General features: G+C 47.0%; 1 protein-coding gene across 3 annotated transcripts in view; it reads left to right on the top strand.

The window, feature by feature from the left end:
- Positions 1–652: 652 nt before the first annotated feature.
- Positions 653–22,110, top strand: part of LOC135814839 (disintegrin and metalloproteinase domain-containing protein 10-like) — a 29,122-nt gene continuing 7,664 nt past the window's right edge. Inside the window, exons 1-9 of one of the 3 annotated variants that reach the window (XM_065328024.1) lie at positions 658–957; positions 1,087–1,206; positions 8,241–8,380; positions 8,680–8,843; positions 12,760–13,017; positions 14,275–14,514; positions 16,487–16,594; positions 19,972–20,140; positions 21,812–21,971. In XM_065328024.1, the coding sequence (XP_065184096.1) occupies positions 854–957; positions 1,087–1,206; positions 8,241–8,380; positions 8,680–8,843; positions 12,760–13,017; positions 14,275–14,514; positions 16,487–16,594; positions 19,972–20,140; positions 21,812–21,971 (1,463 nt within the window). In that variant the 5' untranslated portion in view covers positions 658–853. Of the gene's footprint in view, positions 958–1,086; positions 1,207–8,240; positions 8,381–8,679; positions 8,844–12,759; positions 13,018–14,274; positions 14,515–16,486; positions 16,595–19,971; positions 20,141–21,811; positions 21,972–22,110 lie in introns of all 3 variants that reach the window. The other 2 variants (XR_010553225.1, XM_065328025.1) reach the window with 2 other exon arrangements.

Raw genomic sequence — 22,110 nt, forward strand, 5'->3', positions numbered from 1 at the left:
AAAAATAAAAATAAAATCCTCCCGCCCTCCCCGATTTTTCCAAAAAAAAGGACGATCATCTAGTAATTTTTTTTACTCGGCCTAATCCTTCATCTTTCCAAATATGTGACAATTGCTCATGCTGTGATCCAAGAGACTTGATAGCAGGACGTTTTTTTACAGGCCAATTTTTTGGCCTAAATTTCAGTGTATGGAATTCTGGACATGAAAGTAAAATAGCGTCAATAGGCATCCTATACTGCACCATTTTTGTTATTTTTTCTATTGGTGGACTGCAATTGGCCTCTTCACACTTCTATCCAACAAGTCCATGACTATACCGCGTCTGAAGTGGAGTGCACATGGGGAAGCCAAAAATTCGTCCATTACTTCTTATTTTACTCAAAATTCAAAATTCTCATGCGACATAGTGAACCCGTTGAAATGCCGCACAAGCAAAGGCTATCGACAAGGCACCGACACGAGGAGAAACTACAACAGCCCAGCTGTCAACTACGGCAAGAAAAAACTTCATCAACTCGACTGACTTGACTTGTACACGCGACGACAAATTATTTTACTCGAAATGTCCAGAAATGTACCGTACATGTCCGTCCAGAAATAGCAATTCACCTCGTACAGTACCGGTCCTGTGCTTCCGGGTTCAAAGGTCAGTTGTAGTACACGACCCCTAGCCCTGCTCCTTCCTTTCTCTTCCTAGCAGCTTGGTGATTTTGTCTTCGGAGTTGATTGTCGATGGTGAAGAAGGCCGTTGTCATTGTCTTTGTGATTGAGAGACATGTCAGTACTGCCCAATATCTTGGGTTGAACTCAAACCAATTTCCTTACGCCAGGTCACAGCTGCTACACCGTTATGTTTGCTGTTCCCATTGGTGGGGCAAATGTCCCCATGACGACTTTTCCGCAGCGATTTGCGGCGCTTCTCATCGTTTGCCTTGGAATTAGGATTTGTTACAGGTAGGGTTTGGACTAGTTCCTTTTGGCATTCTGTCCGCTTTTTACCTGTGCCAGAAGTTAGTTTATGCCTACTTGTAATGTGTGAGTATGATCAACATTCTCTGCCTCATCCCTCTTCTTACCGCACAGTTTACCTCCACTCGCCCACGGAATCGATGACTATGATGTTCTATCCTATCCGGCATGGAGCTCAGTGGAATCAAGACGCGCCGATGCTCATCTGGAAGTGGCATTTAACGCTTTGGATTTGTAAGTGTGCTTGGACTTCAAGTGGAGCAGCGAAATACTGTGTGCTAGGCTTGTAGGAAGTAATTAGTGACAGTATTGACCCTATTGGGTATACAAAACTACTGAAATAGTATTGCCTTCTCCCCCTGGCCCCTGTCACACACATTGCGCGAAATCGCGCATCTATGAGCGACATCCACATAAACTGCTGGGACCATGGTTGTGTACTCGAATCTCATTCTGAGCACCCTTTTTTCTTCCTTTTTTCAGCCGTTTTTTTGCAAAAAGTCCTCGAGCTCGATTTTTTTGGATCGATCGTTCTTCAAGAAAAGACGAGTGGACAATCGATCTACAGGGCCGAGGACGAATGCGTCTGGTTGGAGTTCTTGCGTGGCACAGGATGACCAGACACACATATAGATACATTGCGACGATCTAATCTGCACAGTGTTTCCTAATACCGCACGCACGACGGTAAGTACAATTCATGTGATTTCAAATTGTTTGTGATCTACAACGTCGCGAGCAGGACGGAAATACAGCAACAGCACGACAACCGTTATACCAGGCAGTAACCAACAGTCACCTCCGTCACATTCTCCAGATCAGAAGGCAAGTGAAGCAGTGAACATGAAGAAATAAAGTATGAAAGAATGAAAAGTGAATAATTCAAAAATCTCAGAAACGTTGAACGTAAAAAACACTGAGAACAAGAAAAGTGACTTACTTCGATAGCAAAAGACAAAGCGAATGTTCCTCGTATGGACCTGGCTCTTGCGGAATCAGCCACACTGTGGAACCATGTGTTTGATTCCACAAGGGATGGCTACCTGCTCCTCACCAACCAGCCTCCACGACGGTGGTAAAGTCGCCAAAAATACGAAAGTTGAACATTTTGTGCATGCATGCAATAGAAAATTTGTGCTGAGTATGTCGAGTGGCCTTTCGCACAGGACAAAGCCGTTGCGCAAGCTGTGACCCTGAAATTTCGTCCATTGGTAGCGAGGGTAACCCTGAGCTGGAAAGTGTAAGGGATGGCATGCTATACTCCCCCGCATACGCTTGACAGCACGATTTGAGGCGTGGAGTAGTAATGTACCAGTATCTTACTACCCCCTGATACCTGATGCATGGACGTCGTCATCTTCATCCCGCAGATCGAAAATGTGCAGGTGTCGCGTGATTTCGCGCAATGACAGCGCAAACAACTTGGTAGAGTTTCTGACTTCTTATAACTTACAAACGGAAGGGGCACAGGAGGAGAAAGACGAAAACAAGACTCGAGAAAAAGACAACGGAAAAGACACCCGGGAAAAGACACGAAGAAACAACCAAGAACAAGCAGTAATATTGCGACGACAAATCGGGACCACCAATCAGGGACTAATACGTACAGAACACATGACCAAGACCAAGACAACCAGACCACGGACGAATCACACATGACTCTCATTCCCAGACCAAACTAGCACTGCGCGTGTACAGCATTCACTTGACAGTCACTCTCACACAGATGGAAGCAGATCCTCACACTCTGACAACGCGTACTCTCGCATGCACCACATACCATAAACGTCACACATCACACCATACTCGCACTTACACTTAGACCATATATGCCATCAGACACTGGACTCTACAAGACAAGAACCAAATACAACAACATGCGTAAATCATAGTCGTAATACAATTTCGCAACAATACGGTGCTGCTCAATAAAATCCGATCTCGCGCAGTCCATGCCACCAGCGCAGGGCACTGTGAAACCCCAGGCAGACCTACAAACACAGGGATGTGAACTAGTGCAGGGCGCAAACCTGACTCACGCGATCAGATTTCATTGAGCAGCACTGTACATATTGCCAAGCATCAGTGACCTCCCCCACCAGTTTGCAACTTCAGTGATAATCAGAACTGTTGGTTTGCTCCCCATTACTTTTCATCTTGTTCTACCGATCACCAGCTTTCCCCTACGTTTATGCATTGCACAGTACATGTTCACCATTCAATTTACACATCAAGCGTAGAGGGAGATGCCCGTTGCCCCGCACACATATGGTTTTGCAGATCGCCCTCAGGCCTTTGCTAGGCCTGGGCGGATAATGCTAGTTATTTTGCGAGATAATGCTAATGGCAATGCCAGAAAAACCGTATCATAATGCTACTTATAATGCTGCTGTTCCTCTGTAATGCCAGCAATTCACCAGTAGTATGTATGGAAAAATGGCTTGGTTTGGGCAGTATTGTGCACGTTTCGTAGTTCTACGTAGACGGCATGGATAATGCTAGAAAATCATGATCATAAGGCCATGGTAAAAATTATCTTTGATTCTCAAGTACGCGCGCACCGATTTTTGGCGGCGCACCGACGATTTTTTTTATTTCTATGCGTGCATGAAAACGGTCAATGCGAAAGGCATGAATCCGGGAGTAGTAAAATACCAGTATTTTTCTACTCCCTGGCCTGAATAGTAAAAATAATTATAAATGAATTATGAACCTGTGACGTACACATGTGTGACCCTATCTTTGGAAATAAAAAAAATTGTGGGAATTAAAATAAAAAATCGCTCGCTCGCACCGATTTTCACAGGCTCATGACCTGAGAATCAACTTTATTTTTTACCATGGCCTAATGCTAATTTTATGCTGCTATTGCTCCATAATGCCAGCAAAACTGCAATAGTATGCATGGAAAATGGCTTACAGTCCATTTCAAAACTATAGACGCGTACCTAGGTAAAAACCGTTATGCCAGCATCTATACTACATAAAATCTGTGATCACTTTGTGCATACTGTAAATATACAAATTTTCGGCAGCTATTTAATTTCGGCTATATTCGGCACCGACCCAAAACGCCTAAATTAAAACGCCGATGAAATTTTTCACAGCATCTGTCGCACTATACCATGCCTTCTACCCCACGCCGAAAATAAATCGCCGCCGAAATGTCAAAAATCGTGAAGTGCCGAAATTTTGCAGCGCCGAAATTTTGTATGTTTACAGTATATATTTTCCAAATTGGGCGTCTGTTATCCAATCGTTTAGAAACTATATGAGAGTAATTGTGGAGCGGTCCTGAGCAATATTCCGAAAACTATTCTCAAAAAGTTCCAGCCAAATTTGAAATATTTCAAAAACCCTACACGTCTATAGTTTTGAAATGGACTGTAGTTTGGACAATCCTATGCAGGTTGTGCAGTTCTATGTACAAGGCATGTAACGGTCCATTTGGGCACAACATAGCCCTCGTGGTTAGACTTGCCTGCCACGGTTATACTGCAGCATAATTGCCAACTCGAGGCTGTCTTCAAGGACCGAATACTGTTGGTGGGTTGTTGCTGCTTCTAGTACATGTACTTCCTCCGCGTCATCGAAATTGTCGCAGTTTGACTTTTGATATAAAACGGGTTTTTTACTCACCAGCACTCGTACCAGAGGCAAGGAATCGGACATAGGCGACGGTCATCAGTATAGGGTGACGGCAAAGTTCTATTTTCTGTTATTGGAAGCTGGAATTTTTGAACTAGACGCAATTTCTTCGCTGATGTCGCTGCGATGGTAATTTCGACTCGCTGAGATCAGTCAGGCGTTGCAGCCTGCACATATCTCGTGCTTATGGCCATTCACTCAAGCCTCATCACTGTTTTACCTTAGCTGGGGTGAGAATGACTTCGTGGAACAAGTTGCAGCGCTTGGAGAAACTTCAAGGGGTCAGCAAACTAAATGCCTTCACCAGCGATAAAATTTGTCGCTCTGGCCGAGACACTCAGTACATGATTGTACCTGCAAGAGCCGTGTAGACTCTACACGTAGTGCTAGTGTCTGTACTAGTGATGCACACGCAGGTGCCGTACCATGATACCAGTGAATCAGGGCCGGGCCGGCAGTGATGCTGAAAAAGAGGGCGCGCTGGACGTGATAGTACACTTACCTGCATGAGCTGTGACCACACAGCTAAAATAAATGGGCATGCCGCGGCTAAAAAAAGTTCATTTCAAGATCGAGGTGATTCCGCCGACGGTAATCAACCGACCTCGCAACGATCGTGTATTCTTACTAGGCTTCGTTGGTGGTGAAGTAGAAATCATCCAGAGCTAGCAGATGACAAGCATAGCAGCTCTTGTCCTGTGGAGAAAGTCAAAGCGTTTGAGATGAGGCGCGACCAACTTTCAACCTTCCTTGAAATATTTCGGAACGATATTTTTGCGTCCATTGACATCAGCGACGACGAGGACTTCATCTCTGCATGAAAACTCTCAGTCCGACTGTCCTGGAACGTTACTCTAGTCTTCAGACTATCATACTGTGTAATAAGTTTTGAATAGCTTAGCTTATGGAGTTGTCAGTAACAAGTGACAGGTCACTAGTCAAACTGCGACAATTTCGATGACGCGGAGGAAGTAGTGAGAATACTCTCTCCGCTGCTGCCGACGACGGTGGTATGGTGAAGATCAGTTTGGCGGCCTTCTTCCAAGCTGGCAAACGACTCCGCTCTTCCTGCCTGCGCCACCAAGCTGCTGGGTCAGCATTGGGAGGGATGTCAGCAGCCGCAGTCGTATATGCAGGCAGTTCCTCCTTCAGTGAGCGAATGACATCGACTGAATCAAGGGCTGGGAAAGCTCTTATTAAGCCTTCCACTTCCAGAGGCGCTGGTTTGGCTTGGCTGACGTACTCAGGACTGCATAACCGGGCAGCCTTGAATGCCTTCACTGTTCAGGGCGCAAAAAAACACATGTTCACGTCGCGTCATGTTCAAGGAAATTCAAACGAAGAGAAAAGGAGAACAGAGAAGAAATTTAGAGAAGTACAAGAACGAAGAAATGGAGAAGGGAAACGTTCTTGAGATGAAGAGTAGAGAGAAGAGCAGAGAGATCAGAGAGACAGACTGGAAAGAAGTTCTACAGAAGACGTGAGAGAGAAGAAAGGTGAGAGAATAGACAGGACGAAAATAGCAAAGACAAAGTTCACAACAAATTCAAAAACAATGTCGATCTTGTTCACAAGTTCAACCATCAGGCAGGAACATTCACCATCGGGAAAATATCACCCTCACAGTGATTGAATCGCCTTAGGAAGTACTGGACGGCTGGCTGCACGCATTCCGCTGCATGGCCCTTCAGTTGCTGCTCGCGCTCCTCGTTGCCTTGAGCAATGTCAGCTGCAACGCTATCGACATTCGGGTGGTAGCCGGCAGCGGCTGTATTGGCCACTTCTTGCAAGTGCTCATATGCATCTGTAGCTAGCATGCCGTCACCTTCAAGAATGTACGTCTTTTGTACGAAGATCTTCCCAGCGTCCACCGTCGCTGCAAGCTCCATCTTCAATAAGTCCTGTTGCTCCTCAAGGATGGTGCGCAAAGAGCGGCAAGCACTGGGGGAGTACTGGCAGTGTTCAAGGAATGTTGGGATATCCCCGAAGAACTCCAGCACTTGAACAGCTACCTTATACAAACTCCACCATCGTGTATTTCTGTGGGATCGAACTGCAACACCGACACGTGATTTCCATGCCAGGCGTGCTGCTGGACTTCTTGCAAACAGGCTAACCCACCAGTGGAGGAACTCATCCAAGACTGGAGTGTTGAAACGCCAGCCCACGTTATCCAGACTATGGGAGAGGCATGTCACGTCCAGCATGTTCCGGTAGAGGACGATCTTCAGGTGGCCAATTGCTACTCGGTTCACAGCAGCTCCATCCCGGATCCCAGAATTCATCTGCTCAGCACTTAACTGCAGTGATGTAGACAGGCAGGCAATAAGCTCACCGGCCAACCCAGCCCCATCCATGGACTTAGCCAAGACGTGAAAACGTACCAGGCGCTGTTGTGGCTTCCACTGGCTGTCCATATATCGCAGTAGAATTGCCAGGGCTTCACCTTGATGGGTGCTACCATCAAAAATGACCGCAAGGTATTCTGCAGAGGCGACTTCATTCTTCAGCTTTTTCATTTCAGTTTCGGCCAAAAATGGAATGAGCTGAGCAAGGTGAGAGTGGTCTGTCAGTCTGATGTTGCCTGCTTCAAGCAGTGGTCGTAAGTAATTCACTTTTGCTAGGGGAATACCAGCCCTAATGAAAGCTTCCACTACGTCAACTCGACGCTTGATGACATCGTCAGGAACGGCTGCAGACAAGCCAGACCCCGCAAGATCAGCAGTATGATCCTTCTTGTATTTCTCCCAGCTGGTAGCAAGCGTTTCTTGCCGGACACGGGACTTCTCCAAATTCTTTTTTCCTGAAGCATGACGCTCACTTTCGACATGTGACTTGATGATACTCTTCTTCGTTTGCAAAATCATATGACAGGCATTGCAGTACAGCTTTCCCAGCGATACAGAGAGGCACTCGTTCGGAAATTCCTTCACCCGGGTTGACACTGGCACCCGTTTGGTTTGGGTGGATTCACCGCCTGCGACCGTAGTCCTCTTGCTACTCGGCGACTTGCTACTTTTCGTTGTTGATCATTTCCTGGATACTGCAGCTTGTTCTGCCCTGGGGAACGAAACAGTGATGTCCTCAATACCAGATTCACTTTCAGAATCAGAAGAACTGGAAGCACTGTCTCCTTGCGACGCCATGGATGTCATTTCAAAAGCTCAACAAACAATCCTATCTAGTTTCCTCTTAGTTGCAGCAAAGACACCTTCTCCGGCTCAAAATTGTTCACTGTGCCGAAGAAAGTGAGTGAGTAATTATGGTAGTTTGGCAACTGTAGTATTGTTTCTTCTTCAGTCCTGCGACGAAATCGCGCGAAATATTGGAGAACAAGTCGTGTTTGGTTGCATGGTGGTTACACTACTGCGGAGAGATGGAATGGACACCCCGGTCAGTTTGAAGTCCGTATGAGACACATGCACGCTGGATGAGGGGAGCTCACAGGGTACGAGTATATGTGCGTTTAGCATAAGCCGAAAGAAACGACTTGTGCTGAGCAGTAGAAAGGGGAATGCGTGCGCTGGGTAACCAGCAGCCAATTCTGCAAAATGCCAGAGCTTTTAACTTTTTTTTATAGTACAATGTTTGTTGCTTTTTTGTCTTGCGATATCTTTCAGGAAATTTCATATCAACCTGTCGTTGGACAGCCCACGTCCTATTCTACAGGATGTTGAAGGCCATTTGCTTTCTGGAGGCGAGAAGCGGCCACTGACAGAGGAGGACCTGGATCACCAGTATGTCTCGGGTTTTGATGCCAGTGAGTTCTCCTGTGGCTAAATGTACATGTTTCTGTGTCTGGCTTTGTGTATCATGCTTTGCTAATGCATTGAACGGAGTCTCTCAAAATGTATACTCATGTGTGGGATTCAAGCATTTCAGTTATTTCTTTCCGAAATCTACTTTATATTAATTTTTGATGTTGCTTAATTAAAAGTGACCATATGAACACGCCCAAATGGCAGTTTGCAAAAACTGTCACGTTGTGCCTCAGTTGTTTATGTTGGATATGTGCAATAATTACATGGTTCAACCTGCTGTTCTGTTGAAATCCTGTAGACATGGCTGGATCAACAATAATCGGATACATCAGACGCGGCCTATTCTTTGGTCAGATTATACACCCTGAGAACGCTGTATTCTATGTTGAAAGGGCGGAGGCCCACGGCATTGTCAGCGATGATTTTCACTCTGTAATATATGAATCGTCCTCAGCACTCCATGTGAGTATCTGCTGGGCATTATAAAAGTCGAGTAGCTCTCTGCACATGTTATACATGTTGACTACAATAAGTGGACTGTTTGCAAGTCTCGTTTTCCTGTCACATAAAGCTTTTGTTGGGGATCAAAAGGGCCAGATTTGCTGGTGAGATTCTACCTTGTAAGGCTGTGGTTCCAATGGTGAGAGGTGCATGCTGAACGTGTGTGTGCGGTGCAACTGCTGCTATTGTGGTGGTAATGTAGAGGGGACGGTTCGATACCGGAACGGTTTGACAACAAAATTATGTAGACCCAAACCGATCATCAGCATGGATTGTTCACTCGAAATTATGTTTGTGGAAGGAAACTGGCATGTTTAAGTTTACTCTGAGGCCAGAGTCGATCGAACTGAGCCACTCCTTTGTGTTGGCCTGTTGCCTCCAAGTTGCTTGATTTTTCGTTTCAAATCAGAGGTGGCTCCAAACCGGAAAGGTTTTAGAGTGCACGTCAAATTCACGAGTTCTGAAATTAGGTAATTGCTATTGCTCCACGACGGCCAGTACAGAGCAACAATATGCCTTGTGTGTGCTTCCATTAGTTTTCATTGGTATGCGGTGCTTTATTGACGAGAGGCGAGCCGCTATTTACCTGCGACAAGAGGTTGATTTGTCGAAAGACATAAAACTCAAGTCGCAGTGCGAAGCAACAAGTCAAAACTCACCTGCTTGGTATGGCGCTTCTGGTCATTGCAGAATCATGAAATTTTGGCTCTGAGTAAAACACATCGTAGTTTCACTGTGACATATGTTTTCTAATCAAAGTACCAAGAGAGAAAGTGAATATTGAGCCCGTTCCGGTTTGCAACCTATTTCCTATTTGAAACCGTCTCCTCTACCCGGGCTTGGCGTATCACATTGCCACCACAACAGCAGTAGGAATGTACGATCACTCTCAGCATGCACCTCTGGCCATCAGAACAACCACCTCAAAAAGGTAGGCTTCTGTAGCAAGGCTCATGTTGGAGTGACTCAACCTTACTCATATGCATTTATAGACTTCTGACTGTTGTTTGCGCATTGGAGCTTCAAGCTTCGATGTACACTGTAACAGACTGTCAGTATATTGCCTATGACGTCGTAAATATTTCCACTCACATCCAAGCGGAACTTCACAGCATGGAAAAATAAAATCACACAACCACATCACTAGTTGCCTTTCTTATTTCCGCTCGACGTGAAGTGATTAGAAAATCTGAGCTCTTCTTCTCGCGATTAGCTGTTTCATCAGTCGTTATAGATCTCCTTGCTCCGATCATTGATCGTCTACGTGCTTTGGAAGTGACAGCGGAATGTAGAACGGGTTTGGCCAGGGGCCAGTCCTTGCGGTCCAATGGATCGGAGCCAAAGCTTTCCAGGTTGGGTGCAGGCACTCAATCCCAGGAGATCGCCAGTTCCTTGGGGCATGCCCAAGTCTGGTTTGTCAGGTGGAAGTTTATTGCTTCCACCTAGCTCCTCGAGTGGGCAGGCCTGCTCGAGTGATGCTGATTTGAACGACACCACGAGTGGGCAGGCACCGTCGTGTGTGGACGTGAGCACAGACGACCCGGAGCATGCTCCGGCGTCCTCAGATACAAAACAGTTCCTTCAGACTCGCTTCAGGAAGCCCTTCAAGGGCAAGGAGCGCAGGAACCTGGTAGAGCAGTTTTCCCGGCCAGAGGTCACACCTAAGCTAGATCAGGAGGTGCTGAATTTATCTGGTGTAAGGCAGTCATTCAAGAGGTCGCAAGACAACACGTACTCGCTACAGAGCAGCGTATTGGATTGTTTGGGTCCTCTCTCTGCCATGGCGATGGAGGCCAAGGCAGCGCAGGACGCTGGCACGGGCCTGGACCCGCAAGCTGTATTGGACATGGTGCCGGCTGGCTTGTCTCTTCTGTGCAATGCCAACAATAACTCTCGGCGCTGAGGCGCCAGGAGTTCCTAGAACATTTGGACAAGAGCCTGGTACCCATGGCAGAGGAGCCATTTGACAAAGCGGGCCCTATTCGGCCCGGAACTGATGGATTGCATCCAGTCCAAGGCAGAGTCCCAAGAGGCGCTGGGCTAGGCTGTGAAACAAAAACAAAAAAACAATACAAGGACACTCGAGCTCCTCTGCAGTCGAGCGACAGCAAGTCTGGCTCTGGAGGGGCATCAGCAGGTGAACGCCAGTTTAGTTTTTTTAGGTACTTGGGTCAGCAGGTACGGCACTGGCTCCCGGTTTGAGCCTTACACCAGCCCATACAACCAGACTCAATACAGCCGATCCAGTCGTGGCCGTGCTAACCGAAGCCGGATGCTTCCCCCGCCAGGGCAACAGGACGGTCGAGGACCGGACACCAGCTACGCAGCATAGCGTGGACGCTCCTGAGGCATTTCATGCCTCCGGCGGTGTGGATGTTAGTGCCAGAGGAGGTCTGGACTGGCAGATGCTGTTCGCCGTCTCAGCTCAAGACTGGGCTTTGCCTCTCGGGGGTCGCCTCGCCCTTTTTCGCCAGCAAGTGGAGACGGCCGTCCATCGATCCATGGGTTCTAAGGTCCCACCTTGAACTACATCCGCAGCCTACCCAGGATAGTGTGTGGAGGGTCGGGAACCGCCAAGATTCTTGAGTGCCATGTTTGTGATGCCGAAAGCAGGCGGACACTCTACGTTTGACCATGATTCTGGCGCTGGCAGGTGCGTATCGATGTGGGGAGGTGCGTATGCTATCTCCTCACCGCTGCCAACCATCTGAGGGTTCTATTCGTTTGTACCTGCTGCGCCCAAGGAAGACACAGCGTTCGGGTGAGCCTCTTTAGCAAGGGTGTTTCATGCCTTTTCCAGTGCCGGAGCTCTGCTCGGTACAACATGTGTTGGCGTAGGTTTCGCGCTCCGCATTGTGGCGTACGGCGGACAGCACGTAGCCGTCCCTCTTAGTGTCATTCCGGGGGCCCGGCATCAGCGGCAACAGCCACTTACAGTGCAGCCGTTCTCAGCTCCAGGGTTAAAGCTATAGCCTGACCTGCTGGTATCAGGACACTTAGTTGCCTGTCCCGTGACTCTAATGTTGCCCATGCATGGGAATGAATATGTTTATCCCACGTGTGTGTCTTGTGCGCTGTGAAGAATACGCTGTTGTATTGAAGCTTGAAGCTCCGATGCGAAATTTCCCATTTCGCTAGCAAATGGTACATTGTGACGGGAAGTGGGAGTTGTGCTAGGAGCTGAGAGCGAGATATAACAGTGCCCCACTCGCCCTCCCATTGCGTGTTGGTGGATATTTTGGGTAGGATTCATGTTCTGTTACATACATGTATGCATAGTCTCGTTTCACTAAAAAGGCAACTGTAGTGATGTGGTTGCGTGATTTTATTTTCCATGTGAAGTTCCGGTTGGATGTGAGTGGAAATATTTCTGACGTCATTGGCAATACACTGTTATATCTCGCTCGCAGCTCCTAGCACAGCTCCCACTTCCCGTCACAATGTACCATTGCTAGCGAAATGGGAAATTCAGTGCTACTAGCATCCTGTGGACTTACCCGGACAGCGTCAGAGCTTCTTCCAAAAATGATATAATTTCTTGTGTAATGTATACCGTATTATCTCTAGTATAAGCACGGTCCTTTATTTTTTCAATGTACCTCCGTCCCGTGCTATTAATGGAGACGTTCCTTTATTGGAGACTGTTCCATTATTATTTCAACCTCATTTCAGAGGCATGTTGCCATGCCAAATTCATGTCAGACACACATTTCAGGGTTTTTTCGCCGGTACAGATAATGAATTTACACAGTGTGCTTATAATGGAGACTGAGCACTTTATTTTTTGAATGCCGCCCCAAGGTGTTCTATTATTGGAGACGTGCTATTATTGGAGACTGTGCTTATATTTGAGATTATACGGTATGTGCATCTGCAGGTGCACGGTGACTATGCAGCCCCTTTGGTTTCTTCTCATTACTATTCACCTCTGCTGCACCGCTGGAAGCGTGACTTTCCCAGTAACTCCTGGATGAAGCGCGTGTGTACTGTCCATGCAGTCGCAGATCACCTTTTCTTCGAGGACGTTGGAAATGGAAATGTTGCCGATACTATTGATGCAATGGCCCAGCATATCCGGACCACGAATGCAGCACTTGTCCAAACAGATTTTGACTTTGACGGTCTACCAGATCAGGTACAGTAGTGCAGCATTGTAAAGACCGTTTCCATACACTGTCAAAGATGTTTCCTATCATGTTTTCACTTGATGGAAAATCATCCAATTTGTAGAGAAGGAACTTAGAATGGCCTTAGATATCCTATTTTCTGGTCACTAGTTACGGGTCGAATATATCAACTTTAGGACAACAAAAAAGGTGGTCGCTTATCGCTTTGAGCAGGCAGTCTCTAGTCACTAGTCACAGTGCATTTTGAATGTGAGAGCGTCCGTGTGGTCGGTGGTGGCAGGTTAGTTGCTAGTCACAATGGTCTGTGGATGCAGGTTTTACTGTATTTTGCAGTGGACGCAGCAGCATTTATTTGGAAATTGTACTATGTGCATGGAACTCAGCGTGTTAACAGATCACTGACCAACGGATTTACCGTTTTCCCTGCTCTTGTTGTGGATACACATCATAAAGATTATGGGGCATATTGTGCACATTTACATATGTCCTATCCTGTATCATGTTACCTTATGTCATTTCTTGACCCAGCAACGTAAATGGTGGTTTAGCGTGTGCGCTAAGCCCTGTTAACGAACGTGGAACATCTACCACTCATACTTAGTCTGATGATCACGCATCTGATTATGATGTCATTGCTATACATGCGCATGCGCAGCGCGCGCCACTCTCCCACGCGTGCATTCCAAATCTTGCTTTAGAGAGAGAGAAGGAGAAAAGAGAGACTCCTTTGTCACTTTTGCTTTCCGACGACTTGACTGTTCACTGGTTTGTCCGTCAGTTGTCAATTTCCCCTTCCTCCCAACCCCATTCGACTGGGGATTAATATCTCTCCGTCACTGTCACCATAAATTCCTCAATAACAGTGTCAGTACAACTCTTGTCAATATACTTATATCGGGTGAGGGCAGTCTATCTCCGCAGCTGGCTCATTTCAATCTCTACCGGTCGCAGCTCCTGCCCACGGCAGGCCGACCGTCTCTCGTTCACACTCTGTGTGCTCCAGGTCACAGCTCCTGCGCAGAGCAGGCCGACCTGTCTGTCTCTCTCTCTCTCTCTCTCACACACACTATGTGTGCACCGGGTCACAGCTCCTGCGCAGAGCAGGCCGACCTGTCTTTCTCATGCACGCCAGCTGCTCCGCCCAATATCCCTGATATGCCAACCAGAAAACAATGTGTTCTGAGCCGGGTGCATGCCTGTATGTGGAGAGTGCGTTAACACCCGGTACACAAAGAGGTCGTGTTATGTTTTGTCCTGTTTTGCAGCTGGGCATTGCTATGTCAAGGATAACTATTTTCACGCCGGAGAATGAAAAAAGCCCAGACTATCTATTTCCATCGTCGGTGCTCGAACCACACAAGCTGCTAATGCAAGCGCAGCATATGGATTTAAAGGATGTCTGCATTGGTGTTGTATTTACATCCCGGGACTTAACCAAATCAAATCTAGGAATTGCGTTCCAAGCCAGTTCAGTTCTTGGTGGTATTTGCTCCAATGCCGGACCTGTAAGGATATGAGCTGCTTATGATTTTTATGAATCATGCAGTGGACTCCACACAGTTTCATATCTGAGACGAAAGGAGCAAGCCACTTGGCTATATGGTCAAAAGCTGCTTCCACCACATCAAAGCCCCCTCTGTCTCTCAATCTGTCCGTTACGTTTCAGCCAACCTTGGCCAGCATCAGAAAAAAATGATGGTATCAGGAGCAACTGGAATGTGCATAGCTCCATCCACCGCAGGGACGTCGGAAGGTATTTTAGTGTGGTACGGTCAGCCATCTGAAGTACAATTTACTGGTCAGGGGAGTGGTGGTAGAGTCGAACATTTTGGAAATTTAGATCCCAGATCAGTGTATTTTATTGATTCGCAGGATACCTGGGGCAAAAAGTGGTACGGTCAATACCGTAGTGACCGTACTGTGTCCGATGCCCCTGCACAATAATTCCAGCACTGGCATGTGCTGCGGTCAGCGGTGCATGCATCAGAGGAACATTATAAGCTGACAAGTACATTTTTTAAAAGTGGCTTCACAGACAGAAAATGAGCAGGAATGAATCAACGGTACTTTACGTTGCAGCCAGTGGTCCAGCGAGATTTGTTATGGGTGGGAGACAAAAGAAGTTCAGCCCTCACCAACACTGTACAAAGCGTCACTGGCCCGTTTGTCAACGGTCGCGCTAATCGACCAATCAGCGTACAGCTAATGTACCAAAATTCTCAAACTTACCGTAATTCCTAGGTTCATACGGTGTAGTTTCCAAAGATTTTTATGGACCAACGTCTTCTTTCGATAGATACCAACAGATCGTCCGCTTCGAATTTTTCGATTTGATTGCCGTTTGGCCGAAAATTACCTCTGAAATCGACCTCCACTCGTTTCACTTCAAGGCTTTCCAGGTGAACGGCATCGCAATTCGGAAGTGGAGAAAGGATAGCCAGTGAAAAAAGAAAAACAACGACGTATTGGTTGTCAAAATCGACCAAGAAATGAATTCAATAGACCCGTTTCCGTGCTGCGCCCTCGCGGTCCGCGCGAGTGCGAAAGGGATTCTTTCTCGACAAAACAAACAACAACTACGCGCAGTGCATGCAGGTGCTTTTTGCAGTGCAGTACACCACGGTACACTGACACCACTGCACTGGTTGTACATACAGTGTACCTTAGGAATATCCTGTTCTTTTCCAAGGCATGATTGTCGCTAGTGGGAGAACTCAGCCACCTGAAGCTTTCATAAAGGAAGAAGTAGTACGTGAATGAGTTCGCCAGAAAATGGAACGCCAAGAAAATAGATACTGTTGCTTTCGGGCGCTCTTGAGACGACGGCAAGATAGGACTGAAACAATCGACAGTCTGTCTCGACGCAAAAGAAACTCTGCTAGAAGAAGCTTGACGCGCTGTAGAGTTTGCAGTATTCTGCTGGAAGAAGACAAGAGAACTAAACTCAGACTACAATGTGGAGCTGAAGCACAAGCGAAGCAAAAGCTGAAGCAAAAGCTGAGCGAGTTCGAAGAAATGGGGAAACACAGGAAAATGAGTGGGCGACATGATCTTTACTACTTTAGCTCGAAGCTCGCGCTAAGACACGCGGGGGGGGGGGGGGGCACGTGCGCCTACGGGTAGCGCGGCCAGCCACCATGTTTTCAAAATGGAGGTCGACGCTTTTGAAATCCGTGTAGACGATGGTGAGGGCTGAAGTTAACAAAAATAATAATTGAAAATTCACCATTGCAAATTGATTGGGCCTCTTGTCTGTCACTTATTGGCACATAGTTGTTTAATAGTCATTGCCCTGTCGTCACATCATCTTGCAGTCTCAAGGGCAAGTAACGTTTGGCAATCACAGTACCCATCAAGATCTCTGGATGTGACGCTAGCTGCTAGTTTACCGCATTGTGCTTACAGCATACGAATCATTTATGGCAAGCCATGTTTCCAAACAAACGCAGTCGTATGTCTCTTCTGTGCTGCGTTCAGGTTTACAATGTGATGATCGTTGCGTTTGTCTCCAATGGCAGGCGCTTGTCACCGCTACTGACTGAAGTGACCCTAATGCATGAACTAGGACATGCAATGGGTGCCTCTGTAAGTGTGTGTGTGTGTGTGTGTGTGTGTGTGTGTGTGTGTGTGTGTGTGTGTGTGTCCCATATGGTGCAGTGGTTATGCGCAGCGATTTCCAATCGAGAGGTTGCGGGTTCGATTCCCGACGATTATGGTCACACGTCTTTCTTCTCTTTCTCAGACTCCTCCTGACTTTCCTTTCATTCTCCTGGGTGGTTACCAACAGCCAGTGAATGCCGCGGAGTATGTGGTGTGATGTGTGTGCGGAAAAAGTATGAAAAAGACCAAAAAGTAGGGATTCACTGCCCAGAAAAAGCCACTTCATAGCTGTGTGGTGTAGACCAGGCTGAATAGTGGCGGCGGTCAATTCTTCAGCCTTGCAAGCTGTTGAATGGTGCAATCCCAACACAAGCTGCTATGGCTTCTGCTGTAGCATCGCTATCATCGCCTCCGACGATGGGCGTCCAATGGTCCAATGGTGTGTGTGTGTGCGCGTGCGTGTGGATTCACTGGCCAGAAAAAGCTACTTCAATCAGGCGTGTGGTGGATACCAGGCTAAAATTAGTGGTGGTCAATTCATCAGGCTTGCAAGCTGTTGAATGGTGTAATCCCAGCACAAGTTGCTATGTCCAACATAGTTGCTCGCTATCATCACTTCCGCGATGGGCAGGTCTGAGGTCTGAGGTGTGTGTGTGTGTGTGTGTGTGTGTGTGTGTGTGTGTGTGTGTGTGTGTGTGTGTGTGTGTGTGTGTGTGTGTGTGTGTGTGTGTGTGTGTGTGTGTGTGTGTGTGTGTGTGTGTGTGTGTGTGTGTGTGTGTGTGTGTGTGTGTGTGTGTGTGTGTGTGTGTGTGTGTGTGTGTGTGTGTGTGTGTGTGTGTGTGTGTGTGTGTGTGTGTGTGTGTGTGTGTGTGTGTGTGTGTGTGTGTGTGTGTGTGTGTGTGTGTGTGTGTGTGTGTGTGTGTGTGTGTGTGTGTGTGTGTGTGTGTGTGTGTGTGTGTGTGTGTGTGTGTGTGTGTGTGTGTGTGTGTGTGTGTGTGTGTGTGTGTGTGTGTGTGTGTGTGTGTGTGTGTGTGTGTGTGTGTGTGTGTGTGTGTGTGTGTGTGTGTGTGTGTGTGTGTGTGTGTGTGTGTGTGTGTGTGTGTGTGTGTGTGTGTGTGTGTGTGTGTGTGTGTGTGTGTGTGTGTGTGTGTGTGTGTGTGTGTGTGTGTGTGTGTGTGTGTGTGTGTGTGTGTGTGTGTGTGTGTGTGTGTGTGTGTGTGTGTGTGTGTGTGTGTGTGTGTGTGTGTGTGTGTGTGTGTGTGTGTGTGTGTGTGTGCAGTAGTCACTAATATTCCAGTTTCAGTTCAGGTTTTCATGAGATGGCCCATGAACCCAATCCGTCAGGCGAAATAGCACGTCATAGTACATTTGAGATCAGCGGGAAGAAGATGACGACGTCCACTAATTTAGTATCTGTGCACACGAATCTGCTGTGTGTGTGACTGTGTGTCAGCTATGATATCATCTTCTGTGGTTCCATGCCTAGCATGTACGTCTGAACCATCCTGCAAAGTTTGAATGACGTAGGTTGAGCGATCGCTCCGCGAAACATACTTTTTGAAATTCTCTTCATAGTATATCTTCCACCATTGAAATTTCGAATTTCTTCAAAAAAAGTGCTGAGAGGGCTGGCTTGCAACCTCGATATGGCTTGTTCCAGGCATGCTTTGGAGCCATCTTCTGTTGAAGTAGTGGCGGGGATCTGCCTTGCAACTGCTACAACCAAAAATGATTCGATCTGAGAAAGGGTGAGACCGCGAATCTCGGTTGAATATTGAGTATTTCAAGCCTTTTCACGACGAAGATGGAGTTCTTTTTGGAGATGGACGTCGCGGCAAAGGACATGGTGTCCGACTTCTGGCGTCTGGTGAAGCCAGGGATCATTTGTCCAGTCAGGTCGGCAGCCTAACCGTCGGTAAGCTTGTGTTTGGATCCCGTTCTGCTCGATGTGGTAGATCACAAACAATTTGATATCGCACAAATTGATCTCAGCATCGTGCGTACGGTATTTTATATTCAGAAAATCCCAAAGTGTCTCTGTGTGGCCGTCCTATGCCACGAGAAACTCCAATCAGGCTCCTATGTCCTCTGTCTTCATGATTGAATGTCCACTTCGTTTGAACAACGAACACAACAATCGAGGACGGCTTTGCAATGAAAACTACAGCTATACTGGAGCTGAAAAAAAGAAGAAAAAAACGTGCTCAGGATGAGACTCGAGTACACGCATACTCTCCCAGCAGGTGAAACGCAAATTTTTGTGAAAAATGCGTGTCGCCGACTGACCAGTAATTTCGCCTGACGTGTTTTGGACAATGCGCTCCCCGGTTTGGACATTTGGCCGTAGCCTAATTGCAAGCGTCTGTGAGTTTCCATACTGGTACTTCGACGTACTACATGTATAATTGTACAGCAAGACGAAGCGAGAGAGAGAGAGAGAGAGAGAGAGAGAGAGAGAGAGAGAGAGAGAGAGAGAGAGAGAGAGAGAGAGAGGGGGGAGGGGAGGCAGAAGACACCATTGCGCCTGTTCGGTGCGGTCTACACCCACATACAAGGAGCGGGGAGAGAAGCAAGAGAAGTACATTCTCATGCATCAAGGTGAACCCGTATGCAAGAATTAGGGTCCCGGGTCTGGAGTTGTGTGAGAGTGCAAACATTAGTATGCAAGAGAATACTGACGCCAGAAAGAATATTCGAATGCAGGCAGCAACATTCAAATATTCGAAAATTCAACAAATTCGTACTTTATGGCTATGTTATTTAGTTCCAACCTTTTAATCTCCTGAGCAGTGTGGAGGATGATAGTGTAGAAATTATGTTCTGAAGCTCTTAAGCTTGTTCTTAAGTTGAATCTGCTCTTTCACCAGTGGCTATTGACTATCAACGTGATCTGTATGCAAACATGAATGTTGGGTCTAATTGAGTGAAGTGATTGAGGCACATCAGAAGAATATGAGTCAGAAGAATATAGAATATTCGTTCGTTCGTCAAACAATACTCGAGGAAATATTCGTTTGAAGAAAGCACCATTCGTTGCATCACTAGTTGGCGAACATCTACCGTATTTTCCGGAGTATATGGCGCACTGGAGTATAAACCGCACCCCCACTTTTGCCCCGAAATAAAGACATCTACCCTATCTATCATCGTTAACCTGATCATCGGAGCATAAGCTGCACCCCCATTCTTTTGGGTGAATTTCGAGGGTCGAAAGTGCGGCGTATACTCTGTAAAATACGGTACATGTAGGTCGGTGGCATTCAGTGATTTGTTTATGAAGATTTTTTCAACATATCTGATGCAATGAAGCTAGGGCCCTGCTGTATTTACTTTGATATTCTTTTCTGACCCGATCGGCACAGCATGATACCAGTGCATGTCATGACAGCGACGATCCCAGTGGATACTACATAATGTATGCCAAGTCCACACCGGGCTACATGCGCAATAACCGCATGTTCAGCTCATGCAGCCGCCACCAGATTGCCAACGTCATGCGACACCGAGCTGATATCCAACGGTGTTTGAAACGTGAGTATGACTAGGCAATGGAGCTGGGATGCAGAGAAGCTACACGTTTTCTGACGAACACAATGCAGAAACTGCTGTTGTTGCATTTGATATGGCTATTCTGCTGAAGTACATATCAATACGCATGAATTGAATACTGATCAGCTTGGGCGTATACGACATGTACTACTAGTATGCAGTGCCCCTGTGTGCCACATGTGTATACTGTTTCAGAACATAGCCCAGAAAAAATACATCACCTTTAATATCTGTAAAAAAGAGAAGAAACACATGAGAAAGAGTTATGCAGCAACTATCCACGACTGTAACAAGATGATAAACGGTCAGAAAGTGCGATAATACCGGGGCACAAAATTGACAGGCCACTGAGACATTCAGCGACCCGAGACCTAGCTCTAACATATCTCCAGTGTGCAAACCAACAGCCTTCCAACTTGGAAAGTTCATGGTTCCGTAGGACCGAAGATAGTTGCTGCATAACTCGTTCTCATGTGTTTCTCTTTTTTACATTTATTACTGGCTCAGTATCCGACTGTTGATGGCTTCAATAGCTGGTGTTAGTCACACAGCATTCTAAGAGAGGTGTGATTACCAGTATATTCACACCTCTCTCAACTCTCTCTCAACTTTTTTAGTTGAGGGAATGAAAAAGGGAAAGCCTGAAGAAAAATTGACTGTCACCACCAGGACTCGAACCAGGGACCTTCGCTTAAGGCCAGCGATGCTTTAAAGGGGAAGTTAAGGCAAAAATTAAAATTTCACCAGTTGTAGTCTTCGGGGTGCTGAGTCGAATGGTCTTGGTCCGAGAAAGCTGAGACGCTCCCTTCCTACTTGAATCCCAATCGAACTCGCGCACTTCCACCGAAACTGGGTGACTGCGCCCTACTAGATGGGGATTTGTATGCAAAATGTCACTAAAAGCGCCGTTTCGTTCTTATAAAAGCACGGATGACCGCGATTGGCCCATATGTTGTAGTCTTTTGGACGCTGCGTCGACTGGTTTTGGTCCGAAAAGGCTGCGATGCAGCGTTCCTCCTTTATTCCCAATCGAACATGGTTGAACACGCGGTCACGTGCTCCTGCATACACCAGTCAGCTGGTCACCGTGCCTGCAGGGTACAACTTACTAGCCTGTTTGACCTTTTTTGGGTGCAGTCCTGTCACTCGAGTTGAACTCGAGTTGAACCTTGGTGTGAAAGTTGTCGCCTGCTGGCATGGTGACCAGGTGATTTGGGCACCCAGGAGCACGTGACCACTTGTTCAACCATGTTCGTTTGGGAATAAAGGAGGAACGTTGCATCGCAGCCATTTCGGACCAAAACCAGTCGACTCAGCGTCCAAAAGACTACAACATATGGGCCAATCGCGGTCATCCGTGATTTTATAAGAACGAAACGGCGCTTTTAGTGACATTTTGCATACAAATCCCCATCTAGTAGGGCGCAGTCACCCAGTTTCGGTGGAAGTGCGCGAGTTCGATTGGGATTCAAGTAGGAAGGGAGCGTCTCAGCTTCCTCGGACCACGACCATTCGACTCAGCACCCCGAAGACTACAACTGGTGAAATTTTAATTTTTGCCTTAACTTCCCCTTTAACCACTGAGCTATGGTGTAGCTGTCATCCCAATCACGGTGTGTGATTATACTCTGCTGTTATTCTGGTACTGTCCAGATGTGAACCAGTCCTACTGCGGCAATGGGATAGTTGAATCCGGTGAAGAATGTGACTGCGGAAGCGCGAAGGACTGCGAGGCTATCGACAAGTGCTGCTACCCGCGTGAGCATCCCTTGGGAGGCTGCACCGTACAGCGCGATAAAGGATACCAATGCAGGTATTTTTCTCAAAGAAGTGAATTAGCCAAAATGTGCTTGTAGATCCACGTTCAATGTTTCGAAGGCTTGGGAGTATATTATTATATCATTATCTGCACTTCCGCAGCAGTGTCAACTACAGCTTGCACGTGGATGCAG

The sequence above is a fragment of the Sycon ciliatum genome, chromosome 4, assembly GCF_964019385.1.
Source record: "Sycon ciliatum chromosome 4, ocSycCili1.1, whole genome shotgun sequence".
NCBI classification, from domain to species: Eukaryota; Metazoa; Porifera; class Calcarea; order Leucosolenida; family Sycettidae; genus Sycon; species Sycon ciliatum.